Source organism: Dasypus novemcinctus, chromosome 19, assembly GCF_030445035.2.
Source record: "Dasypus novemcinctus isolate mDasNov1 chromosome 19, mDasNov1.1.hap2, whole genome shotgun sequence".
Classification (NCBI taxonomy): domain Eukaryota; kingdom Metazoa; phylum Chordata; class Mammalia; order Cingulata; family Dasypodidae; genus Dasypus; species Dasypus novemcinctus.
The window spans coordinates 78,158,105-78,171,690 of record NC_080691.1 but is presented as its reverse complement, the minus strand read 5'-3'; the positions used below and the strand labels follow the sequence as shown (position 1 = coordinate 78,171,690).

Below are 13,586 nucleotides of genomic sequence, written 5' to 3'. Positions count from 1 at the left end.
GAGTTTGTCCATCATTGTCATTTTATTAGTTGTCTTGGGAGAGTCTGATGAACTGGAGAGTTGGTGTTGGCAGCAACTCTGCTGAGATTCAGGAATGAATTGGCATATAAACATATTGAAGATTTAAATCTCTGAGACTTATTTAATGGATAAGGTGCTAATTATAGGTTCAAATAAAGGGATAGAAGAATTGCATGTAGGGAAATTATAAATGAGTCTTACTTGGTTACATTGGGGATATAGCTTATCATATATTCCAAAGTAAGATCCAGAAATTTGGTGCTGAATTTATGGATTGTGTGCCTTGCCTATTGTTTCCAGATATCTCTAGATCCCTCTGGAATACACCTGTTTTAGACTTTGTTTACTGTGGCATTTAGTGAGATCGGCCTGAAATGTACATAAGTGCAACCTCTAGAATGACTTCCTGACTCATTTTGAAATCTCTTAGCTGTAAAAACTCTTTTGTATTTAATTTTCACACTTTTATTCAAGGTCTTTTTCCAAATGACTCACTGGTAGAGCTTGGTAATAATCCCTCAGTGCCAGGGAAGCTCATCCCTGGAAGTCATGTCCCATGCCAAAAGAAGGTAGTGAAGGAAAAAAAAGCAATACTGGTCCTGTCTTTATTTAAAAGGTTGATATTTTGTTAATTGTGGATTTTTGCATTAATTTTGATTCTAAAAAGTGTTGCATTAAAAATATTGTTTACCTTGGGAAAAAAAAAAAGAAGGTAGTGAGTTTATTTTCTGAGATTGGATTTGAGAGACTCATATTTGAGTAACAAAGAGGTTTCATTACTTTCCATCACTGAATAATATCCCAATGCATGGGTGGATGTACAATATTTTATTTATCCTCTCATCTGTTAATGGGCATTTGAGTAATTTATACCATTTTTCTATTATGACTAAAGATGCTATGAACATTCATATATGAGTTTTGTGTGGACATATATTCTCATTTCTCTTGTGTGTAGAAATGCTGAGTCATATGGTAAATTTATGTTTAATCATTGCAGGAATTGCCAGACTATTTTACAAAGTGGCTGCACAATTTAACATTCCCACCAGCAGTGAATGAGTGTTCTAGTATATGTACACCTTCACCAACACTTGCTATTTTCTGTCTTTTTAGTGTATTCATCTAGTGGTTTTGAAGGAATATCTCATTGTGGTTTTGAGTTGCATTTTCCTCTGGTGTCTAATAATGGGGAGCATATTTCCATGTGTTTACTAGCCACTTGTATATCTTCTTGTAGAAATGTATATTTAGGTCCTATGTCTGTTTTTAAATAGGGTTATTTGTTCCTTTATTGTTTAGCTGTAATAGTTTTGAAAATATATTTTATACAAAATTCTCTTATCATACAAGATCAAGATTTCCTTATATGATTTGCAAACATTTTTCTCACATTCTGTATTTGGAAACTCTTTATTATACAGAACAAAATGAGCTACTTTGCTCACAAAAGACACAGAGATGCTTACAGAAGAGCATCCAAATTTGGTGAGAAATAACCTAAGGGTCATTTTTCACCAAACACAAGGCTACTGTGTTTTCCAACCTTAAGCGTGCCATTGTGGATAGTATGCCTATATACAGAGAGGTTCTTGGCTCCACTCAATTTTTCCAAGTAGGAGAGTGGAACTGATAATGCTGTGTCATCCCATTTTAAAAAAGAACTTGAAAGTTGCATATCTAATTAATAACCTTCTCATTTTAAATGTTGATGTATATTTTTTAAATTAAGGTATAATATATATACTCAAAGTGCGCTATGCTGATACACAAACACACAAAAAGCCATATAACCAACACCTTGATCAAGAAACAGAAGTTCCTCTTATGCTCCTTTACAGTTAGTAATTGTTTTTTTAACTGCACAGACAAGATGATAGGCATATGCAGGGAGTAGGCAGGTCTTAAGGTCCTTGCCTAAGGTCATAAGCTGAGGTGTTTCATGTCAGAAAGTCTGAGCCCCATTTACCACAGACTCCAGGAAATGAGTAAGAGAAACTAGAAAACATGTGGATAGTGTTTAGAAGGGGAGAAAGCAAAAAGCCTAAGGGCATGGTGGGAGGGCTTTGTTTATTTTTGAAGGAGAATGAAAGAAAAGCAAAACAGAAAGTGAGGAGGAAACCCATTGCACCCTGGATCTGGAAAGTGGCCATTGTCTCCTTGAAATCCATGGGAAATAGAGTCTTCAAATGAAAGCCAGGTTATAGTTGAATCAAGAGCATGGAAGGAATATTTTATGAAGACTCTTAGTGTGTAGGAGAGTTTGATTACTATGGAAATGGCTCTGAGGCCAGAAGCTTTCAAAGTGAGGGATACCAAGGGCTATGTCTCAAAACTGAGGAAACTTTCTCTTACTATATAGGAATAAGAATATTGTGGAAGTTGGGCTTGGTAATAATTCCTCAATTATTCATTCATTCATTCATTCATTCATTCATTTATTCATCCATCCTACACATATATGAAGACCTACTACATGCCACATGACTAGACGGTTGTTAGTTCTGAGCAATGACCAAGATGGGAGTGATTTTGACCATGGTAGGAGAAGCTAGACATAAAATTTCCACAAGGATTAGTTTCATCCTGAGGAGGAGGAAGAGAGCAGCAAGCTAGTTGAAATGAGCCAGTACTGGCTAGACTTACAGTATCATGATTTAGAGAAGTCTAGCATTGATTGGGCGACAGAGGTTAGTGCATTTCTAAAGTCCTAAACACACAATGAGTAGTTTCTTCATCCATTTTGTGTTTTTATATAGTGAAGACTCCAATGAACTGAAATACATTTTCACAATTTTTCTTAGATGGTCCAAATGAGACATCCCAAACTCACAGGACTGTAGACAAGGGGATCCCTTAGTTCACTTAAGAGTCATGCATTGAAACAAAATAAGGATATTTTAAAAAGCTAATGAACCTCCCATCAAACATGTCCTAGTGACTAGTGAATGGTATGCTCTTTGTGACCATTAAACTCTCAAGTAATTCTTCCCCCCTCCAGGTACTTTGCTCCATCATTGCAGGGACATTGCATTATCTTTATTTGGCCTCCTTCACCTGGATGCTCCTTGAAGGACTTCACCTCTTCCTCAGTGTCAGGAACCTCAAGATGGCTAACTACACTAGTGCAAGCAAATTCAAGAAGAGCTGCATGTACCCCATTGGCTATGGGATCCCAGCCGTGATTGTGGCTCTGTCTGCAGGGTTCAACCCCCATGGATATAGCACATCTAAGCAGTGAGTGTGGTATAAACTGGTGGTATCAGAGAAAGGCATACATACCTGTTTACATGTGAATTCAAAGGGTGTAAGGAAAAGCTGAGTTGACTCTTAAATTTGATATTAAAAATGCTGAAACTTATGTCTGCCAGTGTTGAGTAAAGTCCTTCAGAAGGTTTCTCTTCACCTTCAAAATAATCCTAAGAGGAGAGTGCTATTGTTATGCCCATTATTTTAAAAAACCTAATTAAACAGTGATCTATAGAAAGGGCAAGGAGTATGTCCAAGGGGACACTGGAAACTTGAAGGAATATGGACTCTGGGGCCTGAATGCTTCTCTCACTTACTAGCTGTAGTAAATTAGTTTACTTTTTTCCTAATTTTTCTCATCTGTAAAATGTAGATAAAAATAGTATCTGCTTTATAGCACTTAGAATAGTGCCTGACAAAAAGTAAATATCATGTAAATATTATATCTTTACACTATTTATTTTATAATATTACTTTTATAAATCCTACTACTTTTGTTTTCTTTTTCAGTTGCTGGATCAACTTACATAAAGGTTTTATCTGGAGTTTCATAGGACCCATAGCTATAGTCATCTTGGTATGTTTGTATTATGTATATTTTCTATTTTATTTTGGAAGTTACAAATAGGTATTTTAACAATCGTTTCCTTTATGGTGGCAGATATTTAGGGTGTTTAATTGTGGATGGATGAAGTGGAAGACTTCTATGTATCTTCAGCCCCTAACATATCATAGGTGCTTAATAAATATTTCTTGAATAAATGAAAGAATTGTTATAGAAAAAGATAACTTAATATGATCAAGTTAATTTGATTTGAAAGATATTTGCATGTCCTAAAATTTAGTTCTAACCATATTTCTTATTCCTACTTGAGATATAATTAATGATTAGATAGTATAAGCTAAGATATGCTAATGTAGCAAATATGTCCTGAAATTTAAGAGGTTTAGGGCAGTGAAGATTAATTTTTACTTTTGCAGTTTCCAGTTTGGTCAGGAGGCTCTCCTCCATGTTGTCCCTCAGGAATTAAGGCAGTTTTAATCTTGTGGCGCTCATATTTCAACATGTAGCTCCTTTGATTTCTGACAAAATGGAAGAAAGCTGGAACAATGGGAAGACCTCAGGCATACAGTATGCTGCCAACATCCTACTTACTAGAACTCAGTCACATGTTCAGACTATCTGCAAGTGATGCTGGCCAATGTCTTCCCATGCCCACATGCCCGGGAAGAAGAAATGATGGGAGATTGCTTTGCATTACATTACATTGGTCTTGTTTCTCTTGATCCTCTCAACATGATTCGTTTGTAATCCTGAAGGAATGTCTAGTGGTATTTCACAAGTATCTGTATCTACTCCAAATTAATCTCAGAATCTTACAACTATGCAGTCATGCCTTTACCCTAGTTCTCTTTTGCTCTCTATTTTGACTGTACAAACTGGCCTATTTTATCCTCAGATAAACATTAACTTTTATTTGATAACCTTATGGATTTTGAGAGACCACGTTTCTTCCCTCAATAAAGAAGTGTCCAAGATCCAAAACACAAGGTAAGAAGGGCTCAGGTAATTAGGAGCATTTAGCATAAGTTGTATTCCTGTAGAAACTTTTACAACACAGAAGATGCAATATGGACTTCCCAGATATCCAAGAAACCATATGTGTGTATGGGGAGGGAAGTGGGAATGGAAGGGGATAAATGGAGTGAAGGAAGTATTACTCATTGAGGACCAGGCTGACCCATTAATATAAAACTATGAAGCAGATGTATTTGTACTATTTTACAAATGGGGGAACAGACAGTTCAGTGTGACACCTGTGTATTAGTGGATGATTTCTGCTTTATATAACAGTTCTTCCTTTAATTCTGGGTGAGCAAACTACAGCCATACATGAAATCCGGACCTCATTTTTTGTACAGCCCATGAAATAAGAATGGTTTCTATACTTTTAAATAGTTGGGAAAATATTAAAAGAAAACATTTAATAACATGCAAGGGTTATGTGAGTCTTAAATTTTAGTGTCCCTAAAAATTTTTTATTGGAACACAGTCATATTCATTCATTTACATATCATCTGGAGTTGCTTTTTTACCACAATGACCAAGTATGGCTTACAAAGTTAGAAATATTTACTATCTGGCTCGTTACAGGAAACATATACTAACACTTCCTTAAATAACAAGGTACAAGTTACCAAGCCTATTTACATAGCAGTTTATATGCAACCATGTAAACAATCATTTGCAGAGTTAATGTGTCAAAACCACTCTCAAAGGAGGAGCAATCTTAAATTAAAAGTGCATGTATTTTAAACCTTTAAATTAATGATAAAATACCATCCCATTTGAAAAAATTCATATTAGAGGAACGCATCTAGGACATAAATATGCATTCATTTATGACTACAGTTTTTACATTCTGATAGCCATTGCTTTCTAAAAATCAAATACATCTTCATTATTGTTTCTTGAACCTGTTTTTAATTCATGAATATCATTTTCCCAAGTGAATGGGTTTTCAATAATTGCAAAAGAAGGTACATGAATCCCTGCAGGAAGGACAAAACAATATTCAGAAGAGAATTTGGTGAGATTGGTGACCTTCCATCTTGGTTTTAACAGGATGCTGACAGTTAAAGCCATAGCTCAGCTCTTCCTTTTGGGCTGCTCCTGGTGTCTGGGCTTCTTTCTTACTGAGGCAGTAAAGGAACCATTCAGATCAGTCATGGCCTATGCTTTCACCATCACCAATGTTCTACAGGGCGTCTACATCTTCATGGTTCATTGTCTCCTCAACCAACAGGTAACATGAGCATCATGTCCTCATCCTACCTCTCAGAGGTGGAACCTTTCTTCCTCTTTTGTATGGGCTTATCTCCTCACACATTTGTGTTCTTCTTTCTATCACTTTACTTGCCAATGGATTGTTCCTTTTCCTACTGTTCTATAACTAAGTTTTGGTAGTTGCTCCATCTGTTTTCTGATTTTCTAGTTTCCTAACACGTGGCTCTGCACTGAGGAGTAGATAGTAGCTTTTTCATTCATGACCTCAAGTCATGAATGAGGGTTCTGACAGAAAGCTATTTAAGGTTTGGGTACAAAGTATGTCATTTATTAAATTTTTAAATTTTTATTTTTATTTATTCCTTCTCCCCTCTTGTAGCTTGCTTGCTGTCTGCTCTCTGTGTCCATTTGCTGCATGATTTTATGCATTTTTGCTTGTCTCCCTTTTTTTTTTCATCACCTTGCTGAGTTGAATCTCTGTGGTTATTGCAAGCCAGGCAGCACTCCACTGTGCTGTGGGCCAGGTGGCACTCTGCAGCACTTGTGGCCTGGGTGGCATTCTGTTCACCCGGCTGGCGGCTCTCTGCAGCATGCAGGCAAGCCTGCCTTCACAGGGAGGCCCCAGGTGATGAACCCAGGGCCTCCCATATGGTAGACGGGAGGCCAACTGATTGAGCCACAACCACTTTCCTTTTTCATTTCTTAATATTCAAATTACATTGTAATTATTATTAAATGTCAGGACTTGTGCAGATCCATATGCTGCTTTTTGATGGGAGAGGAAGTCAAGATGAAACGAGAAACCACATAAATACATATACATATAGTTTCAATTTGTGATTCACGTTATGGGAGAAATTGTGTTGGGAATCAGCCTAACAGGTGGGTTCTTTAGACCTGGAGGTGAGAAGCTGAAATTGAATAGGAGTCAGCATGACACAGAAAGCAAGATAATGTGGTGTGTAGACCCTTAGATGAGTTCAGGAACCAAAAGAACAGTAAAGGTGGATGTTTGAGTATGGGAGAGAGTGTTGGGGAAAAAGGTTAAAAAACCAGACATGAGGATATCATGCAGGGTCTTTAAGCATTGGTTTTACATTGCACACTGACTAGATAAGTTGGTAGCTATAGTCAGATGTCACTCCATTCAGGCTGCATCATTTTGAATTCCCGCCGGTAAAGAATAAGCACACCTGTTTCTCTCTATCTGCACCAATGGAAAGTTTTTCCAAGCTTTGGGCAATTTGATAGATGAAATAGGTCTTATCTGTGCAATTTAATATGTATTTCCCTTAAAGAAGATGAGCTCTTTCACATTTTCACATATTAAAGTGTCATTTCCAATATCCTTTCTGTGAACTGACCATTTATTTCCTTTTCCTCATTCTTTTTGTTGGTTGTTGATCTTTAACCCTGTTGATTTCTAGTAGTTCTTTATATATTAGGGATGCAAGTTCTTTGTCTGTGATAGCCTAACAATATCTCTTTCCTGTTTGCTGTTTTATTTTAATTTCACTTGTGTTTTAGTCATGTAAAAGCCCCCATAAGTTCTTAACTTATAAGTTCTTAAACTCATAAATTCTAAAACTCAAGGCTTAAGATATCATTTTATGCCATTTTATTTACAACCTAAGTTGACTCACTTTTTGACTTCTCCTTTGTTCACTAAACAACCTCCTTCTCTAATCTTTCTCTCTGAAAGACCATGTGTTCTGCTGTTTCTAATAACTCGAGTTATTTTGCATGCAGCTTTACTCATTATTATTCCATTAACAAGAGGAGCAAATTCATGTCAAAGTCACCTTTGGAGATGACTGTGCAGTTTGATACTAGTAGGATTCTCCACTTTGTCTTCTTGTATTGAATGGATATAAAAACAGAAACATGTTTTTTCTATCATTTCCTCAATCTTTTATTTATTCTAATGTCTTTGTAGATGTGAATTCACTAACATACTTCATTGTATTGCTACTAAATGACTGTAGAGAATGTATAGATGCAGATTCAATCTTTATAAACTGAAGAAACCCATTTAATATTCTTATTATAGAAGACAACTGTACTAGTTCCCATTGCTGCTGTAATAGATTACCAAATATGTAATGACGCAAACAGTTCAAATTTGTTATCTTACAATACTGGAGGTCAGAAGCCTCACAAGGATGAAATCAATGTTTCAGCAGGTCCTAGAGAACAAATGAGATCAATTTTTAAAATTGATTTTATTAGAGAAATTGTGGGCTTACACATAAAATACAAGATTCCCACATACTGCGCCACCACCAACCTTCCCATTGGTGTGAAACATTTGTTACAATTGATGATAGCACCTTTTTAAAAAAAATTCTTCTTTTTCTTTATTTTCTTTTAAATTTTACATTTAAAAAAAATATGAGGTCCCCATATACCCCCACCCCACCCATGCCACCCCTCCCACATCACGAAACTCTTCCATCATTGTGGCACATCCACTGCACCCAGCAAATACAGTCTGGAGAACTGCTGCAGCACATGGACAGTGGTCTACATTGTAGTCCACACTCTCCCCCAGTCCACCCAGTGGGCCATGACAGGACACACAACATCCAGCATCCGTCCCTGCAGCACCACCTAAGACAACTCCAAATCCTGAAAATGCCCCCACACCATATCTCTTCTTCCCTCTCCCTACCATCAGCAGCCACCATGGCCACCCTCTCCACATCATTACTACAATTTCTTCCCTTACTAATCACAATAATTCCCCAGCTGCACACCAGTAAGTCCACTCTAATCCATACTCTATTACTCCATCTTATGAGTCTGGGATGGATATGTCCAGTCCACCTCTTCATCAAGAAGGGGTTTAGATAGTATCTTTTTAATTGTCCTATGTTTATAGTAGTAACCAGCATTTATTGAGAGTCTATGTTCCTGGCATTGTATAAAACAGTTTTCATGGGTTGCCTCATTTAAAACACCCATTACAGAGGCATGTACAATATTTCTTATTATTATTTTTAAAAAATTTGAATTAAGGAAGTTGTAGGTTTATAGAAAAAAACATGTAAAAAGTACAATATTCCTATATAGTTCCCTATTCCTGGCACTTTATATTAGTGGGTACATTTGTTACAGTAGATGAAAGATTATTAAAATAGTGCTACTATTACCTATAGTTTACAGTATAAATACATTTTTTGCATATACCGCCTTATAATTAACACCTTTTAAAAACATGTCATTCATTGTTATAATTTATGAAATAACATTATAATATATATATATTTATTTTTTAAAGGATACTAAGATTAATAAATGTTACATAAAAAATATAGGGGCTTCACATATGCCTTGTTCTGTATCCCTCCCACATCTTCCCACATTAACAAGATCCTTCATTAGTATGGTACTTTTGTAAAAATTGATTAACACTTTTTGGAGCATTGCCATTAAGCCTGGATTATAATTTATATTGTAGTTTATGTTCTTTCCCACACAGTTTTGTAAGTTATGACATGATGCATAATGGTCTGTATCTGTCATAGCAATGCTATTCAGGAAAATTGTCAAGTCCCAAAAATGCCCCCATATTGCACCTGTTTTTCCCTTTCCCTCCCCTCAGCACTTCCAGTGGTCACTGCCTCCACATCAACGGTAAAAGTTCTTCCGTTGCTGTAATCATAATAAGTCTATACTTATTATGTATCTGTAAGTCTGCTCTGGTCCATTGTTCATTCTCCAAAGGAGGATTCTGGGATGGTGATACTTCCTCCACCTCTAATTGAGAAGGGGCTTAGATCCTATGGGGCAGATGGATGGAACTCTCTTGCTAGTAGTTTTAGACTCTCTCTGTTTTTTGGGATGGTCATTGCCCTGTATCATTTCCTTGTTAGTTGTCCTGGGTGAGGCCAATGAACAGGAGAATAGGTGTTGCAACTCTTTTGAGATTCAGGACCCAGCTGGCACATGGATAGTCCAAAGATTTAAGTCTCTTGTATATATAGCTATCAAGTCTAAAACTAACTGTAGGTTGTAACAAAAAGGACAGAAGACCCATATGTATGGAAACCACAACCGAGTCCAACTCCATCACACTGGGGTACATAAATTCCAAAATAGGGCCCACTGGCAGGGCACCAAACTCCTGAGTTCTCTGCCCCCCTGCTGTAGTGTCTAGATGTCTCCAGAACCCTCAGAAGCCCTGCTATTTGAGGCAATATTTACATTGGCAGTCAATGAGATACTGCTGAGATGTATATAATAGTAACTGCTGGAATGACCTCCCAACTCACTTTGAAGTCTCTTAGCCATATAAACTCATTTGTCTTTACCCTTTCCTCTTTTGGGTCAAGGTCTTTTTCCATTTGCATTGCTAGTTGGTGCTTCCTTAGTGGAATTCCTTAGTAATTCCTTAGTGCCAGGGATGCTCATCCCTGGGAGTCATGCTCCATGCTGGGGGGAAGGTAATATATCTGCTAAAAGAAAGAACATTCTTACACTTACACTATTAACTATATTCCTTTGTGTACAATCAGTCTGTGTGTTATACAGTCCTATGTTTTCTTTTTTAATTTTTTTCTAGTAAACTATGTAGCCTAAACTTTCTCCTTTTAACCAGATTCGCATATGTAATTCATCGCTGTTAATTATACTTGCAGTAATGTGCTATCGCAAAGCAATCTTTTTTTAAAGACTTATTTTATTTATTTATTCCCTTCCCCTTGTGGCTTGCTTGATGTCTGCTCTCTGTGTCTATTTGCTGTGCATTCTGTGTCTGCTTGTCTCCCTTTGTTGTTTCATCTTGCTGTGCCAGCTCTCTGCGGGTATGGGCTGTCAGCTCTCTGCTGGCGTGGGCCAACTTGCCTTCACAAGGAGGCCCTGGGAAGTGAACCCAGGACCTCCCATATGTTAGAAGGGAGCCTAATTGGTTGAGCCACATCTGTTTCCCACAATGTAATCATTTTTAATGAACATCTTCCATTTCTCCTGTTGTCAATCTTTCAAAGTTTTCCCTTGTTATTAAAGTTCAAAGCTTTAAAATGAACTACAAAATCTGCACAGTCTGACCACTGTCTATCTATTCTCAAATCTTTTCTATCCTCATCCAGTTCCAGAGACTCTGTTTTCTCAGTGCACCTGCCAAGCTCAGCATATTTGCTCAGGATGTCCCCATGCTTGTAATATCATTTTCTACCCCTCTACCCTCTTCCCTGCCTACTTCTAAATGTCCGTTGTCTAATCAACTCCTGCCCATCCTCCTGGTATCGTCTCTAATTTTCCTATCATGGAAGACTTTTTTCTTATTTTCTATATATAGTTTAGGGTATTCCGTTCTGTTTTCTCATTGCATCCTGAATTTCCCTTCACACTCTAATGCTATAAAATCAACCTTTTCAACTAGATTCCTGAGGACAGTTCCTGGTTCTAGTGTGCTCATTTTTGTGTCTCCATAGAACCCAATACTTTAAAGATATTAAAGCATATATGTTGAGTGAATGAATACAAGGCACACAAAATGAAAGGCATATATAACAACCACAATTTTTATACATCCACACATTTATTCACCTAAAACATTGATATCTCTTATGTACCAGGCAGTGTGTACAGAAATCAGTCCCTCCAAAATGTTCAGGAGTTAAAATCAAAATTTCACTTCACAGAGGAGTAACTTAAGATTGAATAATATAGTGTTAGGGAACCTTAATTTGATCATGTAAATGGGACTCAGAAGGAGAATAAAAATCTGATCTCATCTTCCCTTTTAGGACTTTTACTAAGCAAGTGTATTCATTTACATTTTTTCAGGTGAGGAAGGAGTACAAAAAGTGGATTAACATGCTACCAAAAGTGACTGAATCTGAGAGCTATTCCCTGGCCACCTTAACCACCCACACCCATAGGGTAAGATGATTTTCTCACTCAGTCCATGTTGGGTGTATAAGCTAATTGCTCCTGCCTGCAGTTGGATTTGCTGCCTGTAGGGACGGGATCATGCTGTAGTTCTTGGTACAGAAACCAGTTAACATTTACGTAGTTAGTCTCCATCTCTTGACTTTGAGCACTTCCAGGGCTAGGGGAGATAGAGTACTTATCCATGTGCTATCTGTGCTGCAAATGATTTTGCTTCTCTGGGATTATTTGTTTCTCTCTGAGTCCAAATCCTGGAGATACAGAAACGTAGATGACTATCATTTTAAGTGGTTCACAAGTTACCCAAGGGTGCCAGGCAGACTGCTATAATTTAAATTTACTGTAAACCTTAAACATGCTTGTTTATGCTTTGTGACTCTCCAAAAACAGCCACAGATTTCTTGAGAACCACAGATTTTTTTTCCTATAGAAGACATTTTTATAAATTATAGAACACTTTATAGAGCAGTGGTCAAAAGAACATAGTTTAGGATGCTGGTAAAGGCAGAACAGTACATGGGGAAAGAGATAAGACCTTATGAACCACTTCTTTATTCATTTGATGATAATGATGAAGGAAAAAAGAAGGGACAACAAGAGGATTTCATTGGGAGTTAAGAGTAGGAGGCCTTGGTTTCTGACCCTGCACTTAATTTAGTGTGACTTTGAGCTCAGTTGCCTTATCTCTGAGACAAGAGGGGCAGACTCCTACCCTTATGCTCAAGTTTAGACCTTTGTTTTCAATATTTGCAAAAAAGTACACTTAAATCTAGAAGGAAAGGCACTCAATCTTTACCAGGGATCCATACTTCCTATGAAGTCTTGCTTTTTATGAGGCTTCAAAAATTACTTTAACTGGGAAACGGACTTTGGCCCAGTGGTTAGGGCGTCCGTCTACCGTATGGGAGGTCCCCGGTTCAAACCCCGCGCCTCCTTGACCCGTGTGGAGCTGGCCATGCGCAGCGCTGATGCGCAAGGAGTGCCGCGCCACGCAAGGGTGTCCCCCGCGTGGGGAAGCCCCATGCGCAAGGAGTGCGCCCGTGAGGAAAAGCCGCCCAGCATGAAAAGAAAGAGCAGCCTGCCCAGGAACAGCGCCGCCCACACTTCCTGCGCCGCTGCCGACAACAGAAGCGGACAAAGAAACAAGACGCAGCAAATAGACACCGAGAACAGACAGACAACCGGGGGAGGGGGGGAAATTAAATAAAATAAATAAATCTTTAAAAAAAATTACTTTAACTAATCTTTCAGTATTAATTCTCTTTTTCTACCCCACACACTCATATATGGAGATGGAAAAATAAGACAATTCATTTGGATAAAGAAGAAATAGTTCAGTCTGAAAATTATAAGCTGCTTCATGTCATCATTTGCTTCAACTCCTTTTTTGAAAAGGAAGATAATCAGCCTGTTGATGATTTGATATTACCCAAACATCACTGAGAACTTCTTCATGTAGTAGAATTGCTGGTAAAAATTATGCTTTGTTTAAATATTTTGTGCAATGTGTCACTTAATAGATTCATGTTTTACCAATATATTGGTAGTTTGTTCCTTTCAATGGCTGAATAACATTACAATGTATTTTATACAATACTCTGTTTATCCACTTTCTTGTGGATGGATATTTCAT

General features: G+C 37.5%; 1 protein-coding gene across 1 annotated transcript in view; it reads left to right on the top strand.

Moving 5' to 3' along the window:
* The window catches only part of LOC101414251 (adhesion G protein-coupled receptor E3-like), an 85,879-nt gene extending 72,293 nt beyond the window's left edge, over positions 1 to 13,586 (top strand). The window contains exons 12-17 of the mRNA XM_058281107.1: positions 3,023 to 3,258; positions 3,781 to 3,847; positions 4,731 to 4,822; positions 5,897 to 6,077; positions 11,849 to 11,944; positions 13,246 to 13,586. Of these exons, the coding sequence (XP_058137090.1) occupies positions 3,023 to 3,258; positions 3,781 to 3,847; positions 4,731 to 4,822; positions 5,897 to 6,077; positions 11,849 to 11,944; positions 13,246 to 13,257 (684 nt within the window). The 3' untranslated portion in view covers positions 13,258 to 13,586. The remainder of the gene's footprint in view (positions 1 to 3,022; positions 3,259 to 3,780; positions 3,848 to 4,730; positions 4,823 to 5,896; positions 6,078 to 11,848; positions 11,945 to 13,245) is intronic.